The sequence below is a fragment of the Leuciscus leuciscus genome (assembly GCF_965113295.1).
Source record: "Leuciscus leuciscus genome assembly, chromosome: 15".
NCBI classification, from domain to species: Eukaryota; Metazoa; Chordata; class Actinopteri; order Cypriniformes; family Leuciscidae; genus Leuciscus; species Leuciscus leuciscus.
In genome coordinates this window covers 14,857,235-14,882,349 of record NC_138739.1, presented here as the reverse complement: position 1 = coordinate 14,882,349, position 25,115 = coordinate 14,857,235, and the positions used below count along the sequence as shown (strand labels likewise).

The 25,115-nt window shown below is 42.2% G+C and overlaps 5 protein-coding genes across 8 annotated transcripts in view; 3 read left to right on the top strand and 2 right to left on the bottom strand.

Moving 5' to 3' along the window:
- The window catches only part of LOC309476275 (uncharacterized protein), a 106,570-nt gene extending 92,781 nt beyond the window's left edge, over positions 1–13,789 (top strand). Inside the window, exons 3-6 of the mRNA XM_082139558.1 lie at positions 6,825–7,155; positions 12,397–12,739; positions 13,087–13,152; positions 13,721–13,789. Coding sequence (XP_081995684.1) covers positions 6,861–7,155; positions 12,397–12,668 — 567 coding nt within the window. The 5' untranslated portion in view covers positions 6,825–6,860 and the 3' untranslated portion in view covers positions 12,669–12,739; positions 13,087–13,152; positions 13,721–13,789. The remainder of the gene's footprint in view (positions 1–6,824; positions 7,156–12,396; positions 12,740–13,086; positions 13,153–13,720) is intronic.
- LOC309476224 (SLAM family member 5-like) overlaps positions 1–25,115 on the bottom strand; it is a 232,245-nt gene that overhangs the window by 23,198 nt on the left and 183,932 nt on the right. The window lies entirely within an intron of this gene.
- LOC309476062 (uncharacterized protein) overlaps positions 1–25,115 on the top strand; it is a 77,099-nt gene that overhangs the window by 29,571 nt on the left and 22,413 nt on the right. The window lies entirely within an intron of this gene.
- On the top strand, positions 3,803–5,253 carry LOC309475029 (putative nuclease HARBI1; the record flags this gene model as incomplete). The annotated part of the gene is made up of 3 exons (XM_082137642.1): positions 3,803–4,547; positions 4,615–4,975; positions 5,136–5,253. The coding sequence occupies 2 exons, from the start codon at positions 3,803–3,805 to the stop codon at positions 4,971–4,973; spliced, it is 1,104 nt and encodes a 367-aa protein (XP_081993768.1). The 3' UTR covers positions 4,974–4,975; positions 5,136–5,253.
- On the bottom strand, positions 4,969–6,204 carry LOC309475030 (nuclear apoptosis-inducing factor 1-like). Its single transcript, XM_082137643.1, has 3 exons — positions 5,778–6,204; positions 5,409–5,607; positions 4,969–5,308 (listed from the first exon to the last, which is right to left on the bottom strand). Exons 1-3 carry the CDS (start codon positions 5,976–5,978, stop codon positions 5,028–5,030), a joined length of 681 nt encoding a protein of 226 aa, XP_081993769.1. The 5' UTR covers positions 5,979–6,204; the 3' UTR covers positions 4,969–5,027.

Genomic DNA, 25,115 nt, shown 5'->3' with positions numbered 1-25,115 from the left:
AACTTTATCATTATGAATATAAACAACTAACATGGCTGTTAGTACTCACTATCAAGCTAGCATATCAATACTGGTAAAGTTTAAAATATATTTTGTTTGATTCGGTAACAAGCTAGTAACATAAGGCAAAGCTAAAAACAGGTTGCATTGATACACGGTTTCCCATTACCATCAGTTACACTGTGATGAAGGTGAATTTTGTGTAAGAATCATAACATATACGGTGTTTTTTATTTAAGAGCTTCCACGATGAAAGCACTGTTGGCTCTGATGAGGACTAACATTACACTCCGGAGACAAGTAGCCTACCTTTCTACCTTACTAGTTCCTTTTTTTTTTTGCCTTGTTTGCCTTCGCTGACGGTATATGCAGCCTGCAGGTACTGGGAATTTTGACTGCTCTTTCTCTGCCATAATTGTGATTCTTCCTAGCTTCCGTGCCTCTCTCCGTGCCTCTTCCTCTCCTCGAGTCAAACGGGTGCATGCATGTGGGCAGCTCCTGTAGCGGCAGGGGTGGTAGCCATGGTAGCGAGGGAGAGTGACAGTCGCCCAGCCAATCATTTCATTTTTATACTCTCTTTTTCAGAGTACTTACATTTTAATTATGTATTGGTATATAAAGACAGTGTAAACAAATTTGGGAAAAAGTTTTTTAGAGAAATCCTGCCTACTCTGCCTTTAAAGAGCCACAAAACAGTAGGCTATATTTGTATTGTTTGATTTTCTTTGACTGACCAAATTTGAAAGTTGAGACTTTGTTTCATATTAAATTTTACCTGCTCGGTCCTGTCTGTCACCGCTTGTCATTGTCCTCTATTTTTCACTGCTTGAGAACATAGGTTGAATCCGAAAGTTTAAAAATAAAACTAATTCAAAACTAATTCAAAATCAGAATATAGCTGCGAGCAGCGATGGCGGGTCCAAGCTGGTGGCACATATGGCGCTTTTCCATTACCAGTACCAGCTTTTCCATTGCAGATAGTACCTCCACAATAGTACCTGGTCGTCATAGCGACGCCGCAGGAAACTGCCGTGACTTAATCTTTTACGCGAGACGCGCGAGATACACCCGCTACCCACACACACAGGACAATGGAGGAAATCGAGTGTATGCTGTTTTTGGATGTTTTTGTTTTTGTTTTTGCTGTTTTTTATTCAGGATACTCCGTCTGGCGCGTGCAATGATGACGCAGTGAATAGTGACGATTCTCTCTGACCAATCAGCAGTCTGCCTTGTTTTCACGTCACATTTTAGTATCGCCTCGGCTCGCCTCAGCTCGCTTGGAACCTCGCCGGAGGTGGTACGAAAAAAAGTACCTGGAAGCGGGTACAGATACAACTTTTACACAGTGGAAAACCAAACAGAGCCGAGTCGAGTCGAGTCGAGGCGAGCCGAGGCGAGCCGAGGCGAGCTGGTACTGTGTAGTGGAAAAGCGCCATTAGTTACCCTTTAGTCTTGGGCCCATCATCGCTGCTCGCAGCTATATAGCTAATAGATTGATAGATAGATAGATAGATAGATAGATAGATAGATAGATAGATAGATAGATAGATAGATAGATAGATAGATAGATAGATAGATAGATAGATAGATAGATACTGTATGTTAGTGTCAGGTTTCTGTCACTTATCGGTCTAGTTTATTCTTGGTTTTGTGACAGAGCCCTGACTCTCCTGTATAGTCTTGTCGTCGTGTGAGCGAGTGGGTTTGAGTGTGCTCCAGCCGTGCGCTCTTCTGTTCATGCGAGTTGTTTTGTGTGCAGATCCTGGTGTTCAGATCCCAGCACTTCGGTCTAGTTTGGTTTCAGTTCTCTGTCGGGATTCGGCCATGTGCTAGTCTTCTGTTGTAAGTGCACAGGATTAGCATCTGCTCATTGTCCGTGTGCTCTGTCTTGTGTGAGCGTGCAGCTTCGACCCAGATAGCATATATTTCCGGGCCTCATCTGGGCTGGCAAACTATGGCACTTATGGCTCAGTTCTGGAAGTGGCAAAGTTCATATGGGCCTTTTCTGGCCCACTCACATCAAGCCGGTTTTAATCTGAGTTGTGGCTTGCTGTGTGTGGTCCAGATGTGGCCCATGTGACCTTTGTCACTGTTTTATGCATGTTTGGCATGAGTTTTTGTTGAATTTATGCTATTTTGACCAGTAGGGGTCACCAGCGTGTGGTTTTTCGAACACTTCGAAACAGTGAATCATTTTGCGAAGCAATTGGTTCAATTGATTCAAAGCTTTGTTTCTCCCATCACTAGGGAAAACAGGATTGGAAGCAAGACTTGACACCGAGTTTTCCTTCATTTTTTTGTTTTCAGTATTTATTATGTTTCACTATAGGGGCATTTTATCATGATTAAAAATAATTTCATTTTTACATATTATTCATCTTTTATTAATGTCTGAGTATTTATACAAGTAATGTGTGTGTGTGTGTGTGTGTGTGTGTATATATATATATATATATATTTCACAAGATGAGGGCTGTCATAAATCACGTTATACATAATTATTATAATTATTATAATAAATAACAATACACGTACAAAATGCTGAAATAAATATGAACTAATATTATGCTGTGTAGACGTGCAGTTCATTATTAGTTCATGTTAAAAAATTTAACTAATGAAGCCTTATTGTAAAGTGTTACTGATTTCATGATAGCTAACACTTTCATGAATATACATCAAATTTTCAACATCAACAAAACTAAACATGAATTCCTCTTAATTACCTTCTTGATTCTCACTGTTTTGATAGTAAGTAAATAATATTTAGTAATATTTTCATCATTTTCCTATTTTTGTTAGATGTGTTATACATTCTAATTGTATCAACGTCTTTAATGAAGAGAGGCTCTCTGACCTACTGCTCTCCATCGAGCGAGATATTCCAATTAATTGTGAGGAAGTCATTATTAAAAGTTTTAAAAACACAACAAACAGGCTACTGCTTTAAATACAGGTAATTAATTTAATAAATAAATGTCCGAAATATCTCTCTCTCTCTCTCTCTCTCTCTCTCTCTCTCTCTCAAATCGTGTAACAGATTGTAATAGATGACACAGAACTATTTCGGGGCGTGTTTCATTTTAAAAGGGAAAGAGAACTCGCGCTGTTTCCCAGGCGACTCTCATTGGCCCTCATTTATCAAAAGTGCGTACACCAAATTTCCAGCGTACACCGGGCGTACACCCAAAACCACGGTGACTTTGAGATTTATCAATATGGACTTTGGCGTACGGCACGCTCAAATCCTACACCTGCTCAGGAGGTGGTGTACGCACGTTTTGAGTGCGGGAATGCGCAGAAAAACAATTCCTAACACCACAAAACGCACTGACAAACTAAAAGATATGATATATTATGACCCACTGTAAAAAAAAAAAAAAAAACATAGTAATTATAAACTTCAATGTTTATTTTTGTGCAACATGGACTTCAATGATTAATTTGTGTGACTTTACCAAATCATTTGATTTGTAGGCATATGCTTTCAGTGACCAAAACATTATTCAGACTGACAAAATAATAAAAATGACATTCTTCTTCTTTTAAATAATAATAATAATAATAATAATAATAATACAAATATAATAATAACGACATTCTTCTTCTAAATTACAATAAGCGTCATTAATAATAAAAATCATAATAATAATAATAATAATATTACAAATTGTCATGCAATAATTAATGTGAATGAATGGTACTCCACATCACATCATCATCACTATTGTACACCCCAATACATGTGACGTGATACGAAATTAAATGCTAATTGTTTCAAAACGCGTGCTGTAAAATAATGCATTGTGATAGGTCATTTGCTCATCCAAACAGCTATTTAAACTGGATTTCCACCTTATACCAATTCTCAATGATGGCTGACCTGGCTCTTTTAGAAGACGCATATGCGCCCTTGAGAAGGGAAAGAGTATTTGAGGATAGGCGAGATCTTCTGAATGAATCAGATGAATGGCTGATGAGCAGATTCCGTCTTCCAAGGCATCTTCTCCTGGAGCTGTGCAATAACCTGGAGCCCTACCTCCAGCGTGAGACCCGGCGGTCAAGGGCCTTACCTGTTCCAGTCCAGGTTCTCTCCACACTGGGGTTCTTAGCCACTGGAACTTTTCAACGGGAGATTGCTGACAGGTCTGGCATATCCCAACCCACCATGAGCCGCATGCTGCCATCCGTGCTGGCTGCCATCAGGACTCTCATCCCACACTACGTCCAATTCCCATACGACAATGCCCAGCAAACAATGATTAAAAGGGGGTTTTATGAGATTGCTGGGATTCCAAATGTCATAGGTGCAATTGACTGTACCCACGTGCGTCTGAAACCACCATCGGTTAATGATTACGCATACATCAACCGCAAAAATTATCATTCAGTCAATGTGCAAATTATTTGTGATGCCAGACTCTGCCTATTAAATGTTGTGGCACGATGGCCTGGAGGCACCCACGATGCCTTCATTTTTGAGCACAGCAGCGTGCGCAGACGGCTGCAGGAGGGCGCATTGAGGGGTCATGGTTATCTTTTAGGTGAGTACTAAGAGCAAATTTATTTTGCAAAATATATTCGTTTCCTAACCTCTCTTTTCCCCTTTAGGTGACAGGGGTTATCCTCTTTTGGACTTTTTGGTCACCCCTGTGCCAAACCCCGTGACGCATCAGGAGCGCAACTTCAACCAAGCGCACGCACAAACACGAGCCACTGTGGAGCGCTGCGTGGGGCTCCTAAAAGGTAGATGGCTCTGCCTGGCACACGCGGGGGGCACGTTGCTCTATTCGCCAAAGAAGGTGTGCAATATCATTTTGGCATGTGCCGTCTTGCACAACATGGCTGAGATGAACCGTGTGCCATTTGACGCGCTTGACCCAGACCCAGAAGTGCCAGTGGAGCAGTGGGCAGCACCACCGGCTTTAGGAGCTGTTCAGCTCAGACGGGACCTTGTTCGGCGGTTTTAAGGGTAAGTTAAAATAACACAGACTTCGTTTTCATGGTTTCGTTTTTTTTTAGTTTTATTTTTTTTTTAAGTTTTCATTTATTTGCTTTAATGTCGTATTTATTGACACTAATGAATGGTTAATTTCGACCAGTAGTCTACAAATTTCTGTTTGTCTTTCCAGGACCTCATCCGTCAGGACCCTTGGCCGTGGCGCACGTGAGGCTGGTGGACGGGCCGCGGCTTCCCCTGCTTGCACCTGCTCAGGCTCTGGGTGGGGCGCAAGGATACGCTCAGGCTCCTGGATGGGCTGAGGGGGAGATGCCTCGAGGGCGCTGGGGCCTGCAGTGCCATCATCTGCAAAACAATAGTGCAAAATTTAAATAAAATAATTTAACTATGGACATATGTGTTTTTTTATTTATTTTATTGGTCTATCACATTTAAGTTTACTTACCATGAATGTCGTCGGTATCTCCCCCACTGGTGATACCTTCTAAAGACGCCGTTCCGATGAGGGCTGCCACCCGCTCCTCGTTCGGTGTCAGCTGGAGGCTTGGATCCGACTGGCCTCCCCCAGTCTGACTCTGGCTCCTCTTCAGTGCCGAGACGCGCCTCTTTGTGGCGATCTTTATATCGGACCACTTTTTTTTCACCTACAATAAACAAGAAAACTCATGCTTAACTTGATCACTGTTGGTCTATATTAAGCATTAAAGAAAACTCATGCTTAACTTGATCACTGTTGGTCTATATTAAGCATTAAAGAAAACTCATGCTTAACTTGATCACTATTGGTCTATATTAAGCAATAAAACATTCTTACCTCTGCTGGAGTGCGCTTCTCAACCCCCACACTATTAACAGAACTCGTAATTTGGGTCCATATTTTGTTTTTGTGGGCGCCTTTAATCCCACTCTTTAAACTCCCAAATAAAACGATTTTATTTCTTTCCACTTCCCTGGTGATGGTCTCGATCTCCACGTCGGAGAAGTTTCTCTTTTTTGCCGTCTTCCGTGTGTCCATGGCGTAAAATGAGGGCGTGGGGGGAGCGGAGACTTGAATATATAGGGGCGTGTTATTCTAATGACGATCGTTTTCAGCCGCGGCATTTATCAAGGGCAGGTATTGCGTACACCTGGATTTCAAAGGTACGCACAGCTTCATAAATCAGGCGATGAGAGGAGTGTAAGCATAATCTTACGCCAATATATACGCCCGTTTCTACGCAAGATTGATAAATGAGGGCCATTGTGCGCGCTCTGAGAGTAGGAGCAAAGCACGATACACACAAAAATCAACCCGGCTTGGTGAGTATTCATGTAAACACAGTCGATCAGTGTTGGAGGGAAAACACGAACACCCACGGAAAAACAAGATCGAGATGTTGACAGTGTGACAGACTTTACTGAACTATTCTTAAAAATAAAGGTTCTTTATTGGCATTGATGGTTCCATGAGGAACCTTTAACATCATTGGAATCTTTCCATTCCACTAAAGGTTCTTTAGATTTATATTTTTTTTAAAGAGCTGATCACTGAAAAGTTCTTTGGGGAACCAAAAATGGTTCTTCAATGGCATCACTGCAAAAACACTCTTTTGGAACCTTTATTTTTAAGAGTGTGTGTGAAATTAATAATTTGTTTCTTACTGAGGCTTTGATGTTGTATGCTATACTAGTACATTGTTGTGAGTTTATTTGTGATGTAATTTCTGTATAGTATAAAGTAATTGACTATGCTGTTTACCAATAAAATGTTTAGATTGTTTGGAAATTTAAAGAAAATCTAATTTTACTTGATTTACCATACTATTTATGATTACCTATTTATGATTACAGATTTATGATTACCTGTTCTTTTCGTCTCCAGGTGTGTTTGGTGACAGACAGAGTGTCAGTGTCAGTGATGGAGGGAGATTCAGTCACTCTTCACACTGATGTTGAAACAAACCAACAAGAAAAGATTAAATGTTTTTTTAATAACAACCGCATCGCTCAAATCACTGTAGATCAGAGTAAGATCTGTACAGATGTTCAGTGTAATGAAGGCACTGAGAGATTCAGAGACAGACTGAAGCTGGATCATCAGACTGGATCTCTGACCATCACAAACATCACAAACACTGAATCTGGATTTTATCAACTACAGATAATCGGCAGCAACACCGTCATTGGAAAGATATTTAGTTTTACTGTCCATGGTGAGTCATTTAACAAATGTTTTAAGACATGCATAATCACAATGGCCCTCATTTATCATTCTTGCGTAGTAACGGGCGTATATGTTGGGGTAAGATTATGCTTACACTCCTCTCACCGCCTGATTTATGAAGCTGTGCGTACCTTTGAAATCCAGGTGTACGCAATACCTGCCCTTGATAAATGCCGCGGCTGAAAACGATCGTCATTAGAATAACACGCCCCTATATATTCAAGTCTCCGCTTCCCCCACGCCCTCATTTTACGCCATGGACACACGGAAGACGGCAAAGAAGAGAAACTTGGATGAGCAAATGACCTATCACAATGCATTATCTTACAGCACGTGTTTTGAAACAATTAGCATTTAATTTCGTATCACGTCACATGTATTGGGGTGTACAATAGTGATGATGATGTGATGTGGAGTACCATTCATTCACATTAATAATTGCATGACAATTTGTAATATTCTTATTCTTATTCTTATGATTTTTATTATTAATGACGCTTATTGTTATTTAGAAGAAGAATGTCGTTATTATTATTATTTGTATTATTATTATTATTATTATTATTTAAAAGAAGAAGAATAACATTTTTATTATTTTGTCAGTCTGAATTATTTTTTGGTCATTGAAAGCCTGGAAATGTACACTGGAAATTTGGTGTACTCACTTTTGATAAATGAGGGCCAATGGCCCTCATTGGCCCTCATTTATCAAAAGTGCCATTGGCCATTGCCATTGGCCATTGCCCTCATTTATCAAAAGTGCGTACACCAAATTTCCAGCGTACACCCAAAACCACGGTGACTTTGAGATTTATCAATATGGACGTTGGCGTACGGCACGCTCAAATCCTACGCCAGCTCAGGAGGTGGTGTACATGTATGCACGTTTTGAGTTAGTGTGGAAATGCGCAGAAAAACAATTCCTAACACCACAAAACGCACTGACAAACTAAAAGATATGATATATTATGACCCACTGTAAAAAAAACAACAACATAGGGATGTTAACCGATGACCGTTTGACCGATGGTTGACCGTATCAACGTTAACCGATTAAAGTTGTAGGTAGTCGGGTTAAAAAAAAAAGTGATCTCTAAATTAGGCTATTATAGACAGTGGACTGAACGCTATAGTTAGCCATCTCATTCCAAGATCTTTTTGTGTGAAGTGAACAAATCCCTCACACTCAATTTTTCATAACTCGCCTGTTTGTACTTAATAAACCAATAAAAACATTTGGTTTTCTGTGTCGGCTGCAAAGATTAAGTCTGACTCGCGATCTTCGCAGTAGTGAACGCGCCGGAGAGAAATAGGCACATTTCATACGGATTACATCGTTTTATTTTGTTTTGAATGGTTCTGTTTAAAAGTAGAGATTTCTGTAGATAATAGATATATTTCTATTTTTTGTAGGTGTGTGAGGCGAGTAGGCTACCTTATACGTTGAGTTTCGGTTCATGGATGATAGCTTAACGTTAGCTCCAGTTCAGGCGCTGGCGCCTCCGTGTTGTGATTATCTCTGCTATTTACTTTTGATTTATTAAATCCAGAAAATTGGATAATGAAACACTGATTAAAATTAAGATACAATTAATACAAAACGAAATTCGCTTTAAAGAAAGGCTTTGTGCTTTCTGTTTGAGGTCTCTGTGAAAGTTTTAAAGCATGCCGCTTTCAGAGCGGTCGCATCCGTTATGGATAACTGTCACGTAACCCATCCACAACTTTATAACACTCCAGGCAAAGTATACCTCTTTTTTTTGTTCAGTAATGAAAGGCTTTCAATGACCAAAAAATAATTCAGACTGACAAAATAATAAAAATGACATTCTTCTTCTTTTAAATAATAATAATAATAATAATAATACAAATAATAATAATAACGACATTCTTCTTCTAAATAACAATAAGCGTCATTAATAATAAAAATCATAATAATAAGAATAAGAATATTACAAATTGTCATGCAATTATATTAATGTGAATGAATGGTACTCCACATCACATCATCATCACTATTGTACACCCCAATACATGTGACGTGATACGAAATTAAATGCTAATCGTTTTAAAACACGTGCTGTAAAATAATGCATTGTGATAGGTCATTTGCTCATCCAAGTTTCTCTTCTTTGCCGTCTTCCGTGTGTCCATGGCGTAAAATGAGGGCGTGGGGGAAGCGGAGACTTGAATATATAGGGGCGTGTTATTCTAATGACGATCGTTTTCAGCCGGCATTTATCAAGGGCAGGTATTGCGTACACCTGGATTTCAAAGGTACACACAGCTTCATAAATCAGGCGATGAGAGGGAGTGTAAGCATAATCTTACGCCAATATATACGCCCGTTTCTACGCAAGAATGATAAATGAGGGCCAATGTGTTTACATGAGTTACTTTCAGAGCTGTTTATTCTCTTTGCCTGTGTACAGTTGCGTCCCAGACATTTGTGGACTACACTTTGACGTTTTGTTCTACAAAGTTAATAACACACACCCATAGCGAAAACGGGAACTTTGAAGCAATTTTGTAAATTTTTTGAAAACGTATGTTTTTTTTTTTAAAGGGGTCCTTTTATGCCCTTTTATGAAGTCTTGATTTTGTTTTGGTGGTGTACTATAATATGTTTTCATGCATGACTGTTCAAAATGCGCATGATTTTTCACATATTTTACATTATTACAGCTCCCCTCTCCCCAGTCTGTCTCGAACGCGTTGTTTTCGATGAAGCCCCTCCTTCCGAAATATAAAATGTGCTGTGATTGGTTAGCTGGCCAAGTGTTTTGTGATTGGCAGCGCTCAGCACGTGTTCGGGAAATGTCCTGCCCCCTTCATAACCGCAAGCTCTACTGAGATGTAATTATTAACGATGGCGTCAATTTTAAACCAATTCGAGCCCGATTCAGACCCTGACAATGTTAATGAACAAGAGGATTGTGATGAACGGATATCATGTACTGACTTTGCAAAAACGGATTTTACAGGAAGTTTCAGAGTGGTATGTTGTTTTTTGTTTCTGATTGATTATATATTCGATGGTATACACCATTTAATCATATTTGTCGGAAAACCATGCTAATACAAACAGTAATCGATCAAAAAATCACTGATAATTTTCCTAAGAACAGTCTTACAAAAGCAAGAACTTACAGAAGCAACAGTAACCACTACATGTCACTGTGTCTGGTTTATGTTCCTTGGGTCACCACTAGATGTCCTCCTTCCCCACGGTGTCCATCACACTCTTGAACTACATCCCCCATGATCCTTGTCTTTTCATTGCACTCAGCTGTCCCTTATCACTGATCATTGCACTCAGCCTGTTCCCCATTAGCATTGTCATTTCCCTGTGTATATAACCCTGTCTGTTTTGTGTCACGGAGTCCTTGTTTGTATCACACCACTTCCGAGTTCTGTTCTTGCCGTTTGTTTTGTTCCTGTTTATGTTTGGATTGCTCTATTGGATATTGACCTTTGCCTGGACTGTTTATGAGATTGGATTACCCTAACATTAAAGTAACACATACTGCATATTGGATCTACCTTTCTTCTGTTCTTGTGTGGATCGTGACAGAAGGACTCCGTCACAGACAGATCCAGCGGTATGTGTTCCAACTTCTCCTCCCCAGCCACTGAGCGGGAGAGGAGAGATATGTTTGAGGGAACCCGTCTAGTCATTTTTCGTGGGACCCGGGGAGGTCGCAGAGGAGTTGGTGGTCGAGAGGGAGTCCAACACCACTCTCCACCATGGCCCCCCTTCGACTCTGGGATGGTGAGGGACGAATTGGAGCCACCATCTCACCGTCGCAGATGGAGAGGGGGTAAGAGACGCACGTCTACCGAGCCTGTGTCTTCGGACAAGATGGCCGCTGCCGAGCCGGATTCAGTGTCTGCGGACAAGATGGTTGCCGCCGAGCCTGTTCACGTCACGTCTGCCGAGCCTGTGTCTTCGGACAAGATGGCCGCCGCTGAGCCTATGTCTTCGGACAAGATGGCAGCTGCCGAGCCGGATCCAGTGTCTGCGGACAAGATGGTTGCCGCCGAGCCTGTTCACGTCACGTCTGCCGAGCCTGTGTCTTCGGACAAGATGGCCGCCGCCGAGCCTGTGTCTTCGGACAAGAGGATTGTCTCTGAGCTGCCCACCATCAGTCCTTCCACGGCCAGGAGGGCTGTCTTTCTCTTTTACGCAGTGGCGGTATTGCATGCGTGGAAGAGACACAGCAAGTCTGCTGATCCAGAGACTGTTCACGTCACGTCTGCCGATCCAGAGACTGTTCACGTCACGTCTGCCGATCCAGAGACTGTTCACGTCACGTCTGCCGATCCAGAGACTGTTCATGTCACGTCTGCCAATCCAGAGACTGTTCCTGTGCCGGAGGCTGTACCCGTCAGCCCTGCCACGGCCCAGAGGGCTGTCTTCACTTTATCGTGAAGTTTATCACATTTATCGTTAGTTAGCGTCTGGTAGCCGCTCCGTAGAGGGGGGGTTATGTCACAGTGTCTGGTTTATGTTCCTTGGGTCACCACTAGATGTCCTCCTTCCCCACGGTGTCCATCACACTCTTGAACTACATCCCCCATGATCCTTGTCTTTTCATTGCACTCAGCTGTCCCTTATCACTGATCATTGCACTCAGCCTGTTCCCCATTAGCATTGTCATTTCCCTGTGTATATAACCCTGTCTGTTTTAGTATGCGTCACGGAGTCCTTGTTTGTATCACACCACTTCCGAGTTCTGTTCTTGCCGTTTGTTTTGTTCCTGTTTATGTTTGGATTGCTCTATTGGATATTGACCTTTGCCTGGACTGCTTATGAGATTGGATTACCCTAACATTAAAGTAACACATACTGCATATTGGATCTACCTTTCTTCTGTTCTTGTGTGGATCGTGACACTACATCAATACTGTAATGTTAGTTAGCAGGCTAGCGAAGGCACAGCTTTGCCTACCATATTTTTCTTTGTTTGTTTTTTCAGATGTATTGAGGGTCATTTGTGGATATAGTAATACATTCATTATATTCATTCAAATAATAATTTCACCATGGTTAATAAAAGTTAAATGTTGCTTCTCCTCCCCACTAGGGGGACAATCACAATCACTTGGGGACAAATGTATCAATCACATGTAAATGTCAAGAGAGAGAGAGAGTGGAAAGGAGGTTTCAGAATCCCACAGAAGAATCCTCTATCTATCCTGTTATACCAGATGTTTATTTGTGTTTTAGATGTTCCTGGTGCAGAGACGGATAAGACGAAGTCCGTGAAGGAGGGAGAATCTGTCGCTTTAGATCCCGGTGTAGTGAAAAACCCCAAAGATTTGATGACGTGGTATTTCAATGACAGTCGTTTAGCTGAAATCAGTGGAAATCAGAGAAAGATCTGTACAGATGTTCAGTGTAAAAAGAGATTCAGAGGCAGACTGAAGCTGGATCATCAGACTGGATCTCTGACCATCACAAAACATCTGGACCACAGACTCTGGAGTTTACCATCTTAAGATCTTCAGCAACAGCAGCATCATCCACCGACAGCGCAGCATCAGCATTATCAGTGATGGGACTGGCCCTAGTGAGTAAAATTCAGTCATTCAGTTCATTTTCCCTTGAGCAGGTCTAAAGTTTTTCATTGATTTTGTTTTCATTGTGGCCTGTCTGAAAAATAGAGTTCTGAAAATTAAATAATTATATCAAATAATTGAGATAATTTGTATCACTGTGACATGCATGTCAAGTGACACACTTTTGTCACAATTGAAAGCTATTAACATAAAAAATGCATAAAAATCGGTCAGTATTCCCATGAGCACCAGATGACGCCATTTATCGGTTCCATAAATAGCACACAACTGATGAAGGTGGAAAGGCAAAATAATCAATTATTGTCAATCTCTAATGACGATATTTTTTTCATTACAGATTGGATTATGTATTTAATAATACCAGGAGCTGTTGTTGTTCTGCTGGTGCTTGCAGGTGTAACTGGTGAGAATTTCTTTCTTTTGTGTGTGTGTTTTCTGTGTTTATGTGTGATGTCATTTAATTTAGTCATCATTACACACACATCAGTATAATGACTATTTAAGATTGTGCTGCTTTTTTAGATGTGAAGTTGTTTAGGGAAGATGACTGATATTTTAACTGTTTGTTACTTATCTATGTTTATCTTATAGTGTGTTTATGTTATAGTTATCTATTATCTTACTGTGTTCAACTTAGAAGTTTCATGTTTAAAATCACATGCAAAAAAGTCACATGATGCAGTTATATTTTTGTATGCCATTTTATAGAAACAATCAAATCCTTATTGAATAGTTTGTGGGTGATTTAATCACAAAGCATCAAACACTGTATTCAAACATGTTGAATTGCTAATAAGATGACAATGTGATTCAGTTTATCTGTTTGAAGATTAATTAAACTGAAGAGTAGTGTGTGTGTGTGTGTGTGTGTGTGTGTGTGTGTGTGTGTGTGTGTGTGTGTGTGTGTAGCTGAAACAACAATCCTCTTCATTTCCTTTACCTTCTGTCAATCTGTTGTTTTCTTCTTACAGGTGAACAGTGTAGAAAACGGCCCCATAATAATAACATCTTGTATCCCTTAAATAATCAACAAAATGACTTTTGGACAGATGAAGAGTTTTTTTTAATGTATGTGTAATTCTGTCATAACCATTTAGCTTATAACCAGTGTCATGTGTAAAGTGATGTTAGCATTTGCATCGTTTGTGCATTATGGACACTGTCTATTCTGGATCCTCTTCGCTGTGAAGCTTAGTGACATTTTACTGGATTTAACTAACCATGGAAGTTATTCTAGTCCTGGTGGGCAGCTATTCAATAGTAGCCTGGCAAGCCAGACCTACATCAAGATGTTAGGTCTGGCAACTCACCATTGGTATGGCTCAATCCGAGGGGCGGGATAAACAGTTGTCTCTCAAAATCGCTCTGCATGCAATAGGACAGCGCTACAACCAACCAGAGCATTTTCTCAACAGCGGAGCTAGTTGATAGATTAAACTTTTGCCATATCTGGTCGGCAAAACTACAAACACATCTTCCTTTTTGAAGAATGACTTAAGTGCCGTTCTTTGTTCTTTTCTCAAAGAAAAGCTTAACTCCAAGTCCAGTAGCGGTTTTTGGCACGGGCGAACCGGGCAATCGCCCGGGGCGGCATTTTTGGGGGGGCGGCGCCGCCGGCACGAGCAGAAAAAATAAATAAAAATAAATAAAAATCTGTGCTGCGAAGTGGTTTTCTATTATCTATCATTTCACTGTGTGGGGAATTGGCAAATTTGCGCCCCCTGCAGCTGCAGGCGCCCCTGCCTGCTGAGAAGATGCCGTGCACAGAAGCTGTTTATTTGAGAAGGGGAAAGGGGAGGGGGCGCGGAGGCGCGGGCGCGGATGACAGTTCACCTCTGGGTCTCTCCCAAATGGAAAGGACAAGGGGGGGAGACGGGGGGATCCATATAGTTATCTAAGTCACACCTCGACTTTCTTCCAAATAACGCACATTTCATTCATAATATTATAAATACAGGCCTCTATATTTCCTGCACATTTTTGTTTTTCTGAATTGTCTGAATGGCTAATAAAAATAGGTAATACAAAACGATTACTTGGTCACCACCACCAAGGTGAATTGGTTTAGTCTTGACTTCTGGTCGTGACTCGTCGTGAGTCACAGTTGGTATGGGGGGGATCAGGGGAAATCTGTTGATTTTCGATGTCGAGTGCCAAATAAGAGATGGACAAGAAAGGTCAAAGCCATCAGGTGCCCAATTTAGAAACGAGCGAAAGATAAAGGTATGCAAACTATGTTTTCTCTGTATGATTACGGTATCCATGTCATGAATGAAGGGGCATATTCATATAACAAGGAAAATGCATAATAGGACATAAATATTGATAGATTATCCTAGAGCCGCTATAGTATTTCTATAGTAGTCTTATAGTACTTCTATAGTAATATTTTGTCCCAAAATACTATTTTCCTAAGGGTAATTAGGCCATGCATAACCAACACATAGACGTAACATTTTCTGTAATTTAACGTCGGTCATCCTCAATGTATTTTAAATTGTTTTTATATTTAGATATGACGGCCAGAAAAAATTAAGTTAAGTTTTTGTTATGTTAAGTTGGTTCAGTGCCATTGACTCCCATTCTTTTTTGGCGTTTGCCTTCAGTTTTCAGTCCATAATGGCGGCCGCGCCGTCACGTCATGGGGGCAACGGTTGCTATGGAGCGTTCTATTGAGTTTCGCCTCTTGGGCTTCTATACTCTTTGTTAATATCCGCTGCAGAGTTGATAGTTACGGCCTGTTTAATTGAGAGCTGGACGATTAATTTGTTCGTCCGTGACTCTTTCAAAATTCCCTAATGAACAATTATCTTTGAGCTAAACTGACCTGTTTCACCCACAAAAATGTGCATGCATCCTTCACAAAAGTAATCCATCCGGCTCCAGGGGGATAAACGAAGGCCTTCTGAGGGTAATCCGTGCGGTTTTGTCGTTAAAATATACATATTTAAAACTTTATAAAAGAAAATAACTGGCTTCCGGCAGCGGTCGACGCGCGTTCACGGAGATGGATGCCGGCGTATAGGACGTAGCGTAGGAAGCGTTGTGACGTAGAACGAACGTGACAGCGCAGAAGGCCTTCGTTTATGTGTTAAGAGCGGAAAAGAGATGGAACAGTTCAAACTACCGTCCCCGCTGGTGCTAACAGGCAATATAAGCGAAAACTGGAGAAGATGGGAACAACGCTTTCAAATATACATGACTGCAAGTGGTGCTGATGGAAAGGAAGCTAAAGTACAGGTAGCTATCTTACTGCATGCACTCGGAGAAGATGCTCTCGAGGCAGTGGCGGTTCTAGACCACAGTAACTGGGGGGGCCAGGCAGGGGCCACTTGTGCTTTTAGGGGGCACACCTTTAACATTCATCTTAACCTATTTTAAGTATTATTTCAAGTCATTTTTCACCATGTCATGCATGACTGCAATCTCTAGAAAAAGCTAATAAATTATATTAGCTAAGCTAATAAAACAATTTCAATTCAAATGAATGTTTCATTATGTTTAATTATAGTGTGATATAATGATCAATAATAACACATTTTTAGCATCTAAGCACATCTAGGCACTTTTTTACACCTGGGGTGGGCGATATGGCAATAATATCATATCACAATTTTTTTTTTTTTTTTTAGGAAAATCACGATTTTATCACGATTCTTATTTCATGTTGGTTTTACTATTTTGCATGTGACTGAGCATTACAGCCAAACTAATGTCCCTATTTTAAAAGCAAAGCCTTATAGGTAACAAAATATAGGTAACAAAATATAAAATAAAAAAGAATGGCAGACATTTAGGCCAAAGTGGCGAAAATAAAAATCTTTGTCACTATTTTCTTTGTTATAAAAATTAAGAACAGAGATACATATTACACATACACAACTTAATATACAAATGAAATAAACAGTGCTTTATTTTTTCAGCTATAGGTGTACTTAACAGTAGAATTGAAGAAAGTAATTAAATGAACACATATGAAAATAAAACACAACAGACTTAAAGTTCTCAGTCAAGAGCAGTGAATGATTTCCTCTGTGTGTTTTGTTGTTTTATTAACATTAAAGGGATAGTTCTCCCCCCAAAAAGTCATAATTTACTCTCTTAAGTTGTTTTAAAACTGAATAAGTTTCTTTCTTCTGTTGAAAATAAACGTTATTTGAAAGAATGTGAGTAACCAAACAGTTGATGTACCCCTGTGACTTCCATAGTATATTTTTTTCCTACTATGTATGGAAGTCAATGGGGACCAGCAACTGTTTGGTTTTGGGTGAACTATCTCTTTAAGGACAAGCGGCAGCATGTTTATTATTAGGGCTACTGTCTCTTTAAGGCCGGTGACACACTGGATGCGTGGCGTGAGCGTCTCAGCTGCGTGGCGTGTCCGTTTTATTTCGGCTCCCATGTTAACAGGTTAGAGCTTGCACACTGCCTGCGTGACACGCGCGGCTTGAGCCGCGCGGAAAACGCGTGTATGCTAGAAATAGAACCGACGCCTATTTTTCACGCGACACGCAAGCGTCTTGGAAGCGTTTCCAAGCAAAATTGAATAGGAAAAGATGTTTATATGACATTTTGACACGAATACATATTAATAAATGTCATTTTGATGTTTGAAAGTGTCTAGGGTTCGACATAAATGCAAATATTTATGCAATTTCAAAAAATATTATCGATTTTCAAATACTGCACCTGTCAATACAGAACGAAATATACTATAGCCTATATTGCCGTCAACACTGCCGACGTTGTCTTTGCTGCTATATATTTATGTTTAACATGAAGTATAGGCAGTGGTGTAGTGGTAAAAAAAGAGGTGGGTAAACTATAAATTCTGGTGGACCATGACGTGGTCACCCGGTAAGGTGGGCCACTGCCTACCGGTGTATGTGTATCCTGATGACATCGCTATAGGCTATCATTTGATGGTACTACCAAGGGTATCACTGGTTGTTCCCTCATCATAGGTCACACAATCACTATTCAATTCATACATTAATCTAAGTTCTTGTTAAAGAGACTCAAAAAGGAATAATATGGTTGAAATCTATAAAGTTTAGGCTACTAAATGACAAAACAGAGAGAACAAAAATATTTAAGAGAGACAGAGAGGGAGGCTTATATCCAGGGCTTCCAATGCAACGCACTTGTAGCCTACATAATGATTAGGGATTTGGGATTATTTTCATAGTCGATTAATCTGTTGAATATTTCCTCAATTAATTGATTAGTTGTTTGGTCTATCAGAAAAATGTGGATAAGTGTTTCCCTGTAAATGGGAAAAGTCTTTAACCTGGTGCAGGCTTGATTCCCTCTGAATCTCTTGTAGGGGAGACCGGGGACAGTTGCAACAGGGGATGGTTGCAACATTTCATTTTTCTCCAATCAGAAACAAGCTAGAGTGATGACACTCATACTGCACATGCACAGTTAGACCCTCCACCCACCAAGAAGACAGTAGACATATTCAACATCTGCTGCTGCATTTATTGAACAAAACTTGTTTTGGAGGTATGAAAGTAAATCTTTTCATGAGATATATTTTTGTCATACTGTCCTGAAATTTTGTATGAATTAATCAAAACTTACTTCGTTTGAATTATTGTTTTGTTGACTTCTAAGTGACATGGTTAGCATGTGTCAAAGTCAGTGTGTCTAGCAGGAATATGATGTTATGTCATGGCTGATAGGGTTGGGGACGGTTGTGTAGCACGCCCGCCGTCCGGCTGGCGGTACTGCAGTAAATGTTCTGTTTGATTAAAACAAAGAGACACAGACAGTTGTGCTGTTGTTAGCCACGAGTCGCTCTTGTAATGGCGTCTTCTTCTACGCGACTCAAAGTTACCCTCAAACTCTGCGCTCAGCACATGGTCTCCCCCTAATGTCCGCTGAGGGTATTACGCACCAACAGTACAGCATACCAAATTGTCTCTGAGCATACTCAGTAGTTGAAACAATATCATCAAAATAATAAAATAAATCAAACACATCAAAAGAAAATAATCATTCCCGTGACTATACATGCAGGGTGTCACACTCTCCCCGACAAAAGAAATGGCTCCAAACAACACTGACCCTTTTAAATCTTAAACATCTTTCTCAATAACACAAACATTCTCCTCACATTGTAAACAATTTAAAGACCTCTGTGTCAATTCGCAATGTATATTATTGTGTGTGTTTTAACCCTGTTTTCTTTTAGGTACTAATTCTCTAGTATCCACTAAAGGCAGCATAAGATTGTAAAGTAGGATAGGACCCTATCTGATAAGGCAGTGTAGGTGGGATGTGAGCACAAGTTACATATACTGGCCCCTGTACCCCAGAATAATACGGTAACTGCTGTGCCTGCATAAGTTGAGCAGCCCCTATCTCCGTAGGCAGTTCATAATTAGGCTGACCCAATGAGGGGTAAGTGAAGACCCGTGTGGGCTTTCGTTGTCTGCTAGATCTTCTGACATATCCATCTCCTGCAGCATTTCCCATTGGACTAACCATTTGTCTTTCTTCCTCACTAGGTACCATCTCTCCCATCTCGTCATTCATCCCATCAGATTCTGGTGCAGCAGGTAAGTCAGTCAAGGAGTGAGTTGTCACTGACTCAGGTAAGTATTCTTCCTCTACCCCTCGAGCAATCTCTCCATCTCTCGCAGGTCCATCCTCACCACTTCTCCGTCTCCAACCTACTCTTTCGTAAGTGTCAGGTATAGTCCTTCTCTGCTTAGATCTCTGCTGTTCAGAGGACCGCAACCAGTAGTAAGCTCTCGGAGCATCGCTGTCATCTGAACATGAATCACTTGAATTTGCTCCTTCAGGTTCCCTTGCTGATCTTAACAACCTCTGTTTTCTTCCCTTAGGTCTACACGAGTCATTTGCTCCAAGAGGTGGCGGGTCTACAGGTAGGTCATTAACCAGATGGAGCAGGTTCCGATGCAAGGTACGTATCACTGCTGGATTTTCACCTCCACTAGACTCAGGGTACACTTGATAGACTGGTCCATCACCTATCCTCTCTTTGACCACGTGCACTGTTCTCTCCCAGTATGATCTTAGTTTTCCAGGCCCGCCCCGTTCACTTAAGTTACGGACCAGAACTCGATCTCCTGGCTGCAGCACAACACCTCGAAGATGCCGGTCGTAGTATTTCTTGTTCCGTGCGCTCGCTTGCTTGCTGTTGTCCGAGGCTAATTTATACGCTTCAGCCATCCGTTGGGTCCACTTCTCTGCATAATCCCGAGGTGAGTATTGGTCTTCCTCTGCTCTCAGACCAAACAACAAGTCAACGGGCAAACGCGGATGACGTCCATACAGGAGGAAGAATGGAGAGTACCCCGTCGATTCATGCTTAGTGCAATTATAAGCGTGCACAACCTTCGGGAGGTGGTCTTTCCATCGATCCTTTTCCTTCTCTTCCAGCGTCCTCAACATCTGTAACAAGGTACGATTAAACCGTTCTGCCGGGTTTGCTTGTGGGTGATAAGGCGTTGTTCTGGAGTTACTGACACCTGTTAACCGCTGCAAAGTCGCGAAGAGATGATTCTCGAATTCACGGCCTTGGTCGTGATGAAGCCGGCAAGGGTAGCCGAATCTCTGGATAAAGTCGTTAAATATCCTCTCAGCCGCCGTCCTTCCAGACTTATCTCTGGTCGGGTACGCCTGGGCAAATCTGGTGAAATGGTCCACCAGCACCAGAATATATTCATATCCACCCCGACTTCGCTCCAGGTGCAAATAATCAATGGACACTAGATCCAGTGGACAACTTGAGGTAAGACTCCCCATCGGAGCTTTGATCTGCACCACAGGTTTCTTTTGTTTCACGCATCGGCACTGCTGGGTGACATAGTGCTCGATCTCCTTCTTCATAAAAGGCCAGTAGAATCTCCTCCTTGCTAAGTCTAGAACTCGTTCTGTCCCTACATGACCCATGTCGTTGTGCAACTGTTTCAATGCCAACTGCTTAAACTCAGCTGGAAGAACAAGTTGAGCTCTGTGGTTGGTCTTACGATAGAGCAGTCCGTCTTCAAGATAAAGTTTTCTCCACTCATACAACAGTCTTTTTAGGCCTCCCTTAGCAGTTTTCGTCATCTCAGATGTCAGTTCTCCACCACTCTCCTTTAATTCGATCACCTTCCCAACAACAGGATCTTCCCGTTGGGCGGTTTTCAATTCAGAACGATCAAGTGATTTGAGACTCCCTTCAAACTGGTACTCTGCATTCTCTAAACGTGCATTCAGAGCCGCAACCCAGGCAACTTCATTCTCTTGGTCAGCCCGACTTCCTTCCCATGTAGCCCTGACCACCTCCTCTGTGATAACTTCGGTACATGCGGTCATAAACTTAGTGATGTCAAGGGGACAACGAGAGAGCATATCTGCATCCGCATTCATTTTGCCTGGTCTGTAACGAATGTCAAATCTGAAGTCCGCCAATTCTCCTACCCACCTATGTCCAACAGCATTGAGTTTAGCCATTCTGAGGACATACGTCAATGGGTTGTTGTCTGTCAAGACTGTAAAGTGTGGCGCATAGAACAGATAATCGCGGAACTTCTCGCAGACAGCCCATTTAAGTGCCAGGAACTCCAGCTTTCCGGAGTGGAGTCTGTAACTCTTCTCGGCGGGGGTCAAGGTTCTGGATCCATACCCAATAACTCTGATCCTTCCCTCTTGCTGTTGGTACAGCACAGCCCCGAGCCCATGTTCGGACGCGTCTGTATGGAGCACAAATGGGAGTTCAAAGTTTGGGTAAGCGAGTATCGGAGGAGTAGTTAGAGCCTCAATGAGTCTTTCCAACACACATTGGTGCATACTTGTCCACTCTACTTTCGTGCGAGATGGTAACTGGTTCCCTCTCTTCTCAGCTTTACTCAACTTATTCTGCTCTCCAGAGGCTACTGATCCCCGGTGCTGAAGGAGTTCGTACAGTGGTTTCGCAATTCGTGAAAAGTCCTGGATAAAAGTACGGTAGTAACTGAGGAACCCCAACAATCGCCGCAACTCCCCGACAGTAGTGGGCTTCTGGTCTTTCAGAGAGGTGACTGCTTCTAGATCTTTTGGGTCGATACGGATACCGTCCTCCGAAACTAGTCTCCCCACATACCTGACCTCTCTCTTGAAGAGTTCGCACTTTGCTGGTCTCAACTTTACTCCATGACTCTGCAGTACCCTGAGGACTCTCCTTAATCCCTGAACATGGTCACTGAACGTTTTGCCAAAGCAAAGTATGTCATCGAGATACGGGATACATAACTCATCTCTCAAGGAGTCCAGCATTCCCTCCATACTCCTCTGGAACGCCGCTGGTGCATTCGCCAATCCGAAGGGTATGCGCACCCACTCATATAGGCCCCAAGGAGTTGTGAATGCCGTAAGGTGTCGATATCCCTCCGCCATGAATCCTTGATGGTAGGCCTTCCCCTGATCCAGAATTGAAAACCATCGGTAGCCTCCCAGGGTGTCAATGAGGTCCTGAATCCGGGGAAGTGGATGTCGGTCTGGGACTGTCTTCTGGTTCAACAACCTGTAGTCTATGCACAGTCTCAGCGTGCCATCTTTCTTCCTGACACACACCACTGGGGCTGCGTAAGGAGACTTTGACTTGACTACCCACCCTCGAGCCAGTAAATCCTGAACGTATTCCTTCACCTCTTTATATAGGGGTTTCGGGATGGAGGCATAAGCTCGCTGAACAGGGATGTCGTCCTTCAGATTAATCGTCATCTGTAAGCTCGGGATGCACCCAATATCATCATCTCCGCGAGCAAACACGTTGGATTCTTCATACAGCATGGCTTTGACTAATTTCTGCTGTTCATCTTCCAGATGACTCACATCGACTGGCGGGTGCCACAAGCTGTCTACCCTGCGAGCGCTCTCATGTTCTAGGGAACCTGGTTCTTCTCCGCTGTCCACTGGTAAGTCGTCTCTGTTTACCGTGTCTTGCTGCTCCGTTTCGATAATGCTTGAGATTGGCTGAATACTCCCTAGAGGTGTATGTCGTCTGATCGTAACCTCACAAGCAGTAGGGTTTCCCAGGGGAATCCTAACATAAGGCCGATCTGTCCCCTCTAGTTCCATTAGACCTTCTCCCACGTCTAGCTGATTTAACAATGCACTCTCCTCACTGGTCTCGAACAAGACTACTGGCTCGGTGCATTCCAAGCCAACCGGAACTTCACACTTCATATGAGTCACCTGACCGGGTGGTACAACAACATCTCTAGGGCCGACTGTGACAATAGCTCCTAGCTTCACATGGGGTAGTTCCTGAATGAAGCTCACTATCGCATTAGCTTGTTCCTCTTTGATGTCAAGGGCCATCTTTAGGAGTTCTGCAAAAGCACATAGACCCTGTCCAGTGTCATTCTTTCCTCTTATTATCTCCTCGACCACATTAAACCCCAGCAATGGTCGTTCTAACGGCATCTTCCCCACGAGGAAAGGTACTTGAATAGCCATACTTGGGTCATTATTTCCAGGCAGGTTCACTGTCAATTCTACCCATCCCTCGAATGGCAATGGTTCTCCATTAACAGCTGAGACATTGACGTTGCCCCCATTGACTATTTCTGACAGTGGTCGCAGAGCTTGATCCAGTAAGTATTTACTCTTCCAATTGCAGTCAATTATACTAACTTGTGCTCCTGTGTCTAGTAGAGCTGTTACTGCGAACCCATGAATGTGGCACTTGAGAGTGGCTTTCTTCCCAATGAGCTGGGCTACTCGATCACCGGGACTTTGTCTTTGGTTTAGTGGATCAACGAACCTACCCATCCGTGCTGCTTTCTCCTTAGGCTGGGACTGTGATTTCTCGGTCACTGGTCGCCCCTCTACAGTGGCCGCTGATCGTTTCCCGACACCTTTTCTCTTCTTAGACAGCCCACCGCACGATGCCCTTCCTCACCACACACGAAGCAATGACTGCAAGAGGTGACATCCTTGTTAGTACATTTGGGACACATTCGTCGGCGTTGCCTTCGCTGCAGCTGGGAATCAACTTTGCACTGATCCTCTGTCGTTCTCGCCTTTGCAAGTGATTCAACAGTCTTTGTAAGAGCTTCAATTTGTGCACTCAACCGATGAATCGTCTCAGTTTGGTCATGTTGTCTGCTACAATCTACCTCTTTACCTCGGCTGGACTCACACTGGGCGCTGAGGGCATTTGACACTCTCTGCCGTGCCGCTTGTCCCAACCGACGTTGTCGTTCGCTCTCGTCACTGGCTATCTGGGTTACTTGGCGCAGGAGTGCCTCATCTGTCACCAGGCGGTTTGTAAGTAGGGGGTTCAATTCAGTGCGAAACTGGTTGTACTTTGCACCCATGCCCTGATAAATCGTCCTTAAAAACACATTTTGAATGGTTTGTTCATCGTACTCCAGATCTGTGACAGCTTGTTTAGACAGAAAAATGAGTTTCTGTTTTAGTCCGATCAGTCTATACAGGAACTGTTGAGGAGTTTCACTGTCATTCTGCTTACCGCACATTAATTCCTGGAAGAGCTCAGAGCTACTTCTCTCATTCAGATGCGACTGAAGGAAACTTTTCAGTTCTGGAATTGTCAGTCCTTCCTTGTTCACTAACATGTCCTTGAAGTTTCCTGGCTTAATGACTCTCAAGACCCCTCTGATAATGTCATTCTCACTATGGTTAGCTGCCAGTCCCTCATCTATCTGTTTGGTTACACTTGTGTAACTAATATCAGAAGTACTATCACCAATCTGCCCCCCTTGAACTTTGAATTCTCAATGCTGAAATGGCAGTAGCTGTAGGTCACGGAGGGAGATCATACTTTCCCTTTTTCCACTACTGAGCTCACCAGCTACATTCACAGGTAAGCTCCGGCTACTTTTGGGAGATTCTGCTCTATTTGGGTTCACTTCAATCTTGTATTGTGCTAATTTCCGCCCTAACTCTTCATAGCAGTCTACCAATCTGTTATACTCCATCGGTTGTGTCTGTGTGTCAGGGGTGTGTGCAAGTGGTTGTGGTGCAAATGACTCAGTGTCCTGCAGAACTGTTCTAACACTCTGTTTCTGAATCAACACATTCACATTGGCCCTCATTTATCAAAAGTGCGTACACCAAATTTCCAGCGTACACCGGGCGTACACCCAAAACCACGGTGACTTTGAGATTTATCAATATGGACTTTGGCGTACGGCACGCTCAAATCCTACACCTGCTCAGGAGGTGGTGTACGCACGTTTTGAGTGCGGGAATGCGCAGAAAAACAATTCCTAACACCACAAAACGCACTGACAAACTAAAAGATATGATATATTATGACCCACTGTAAAAAAAAAAAAAAAAACATAGTAATTATAAACTTCAATGTTTATTTTTGTGCAACATGGACTTCAATGATTA

What these genes read in the sequence shown, in the direction of transcription:
- LOC309475030 (XM_082137643.1), bottom strand. Translation starts at nt 5,978, where the DNA reads ATGGACACACGGAAGACGGCAAAAAAGAGAAACTTCTCCGACGTGGAG. An exon ending in AGAAGCGCACTCCAGCAGAG is followed by an intron (nt 5,608 to 5,777) that starts GTAAGAATGTTT and finishes TGTTTATTGTAG; the next exon opens with GTGAAAAAAAAGTGGTCCGA. An exon ending in AGATACCGACGACATTCATG is followed by an intron (nt 5,309 to 5,408) that starts GTAAGTAAACTT and finishes ATTGTTTTGCAG; the next exon opens with ATGATGGCACTGCAGGCCCC.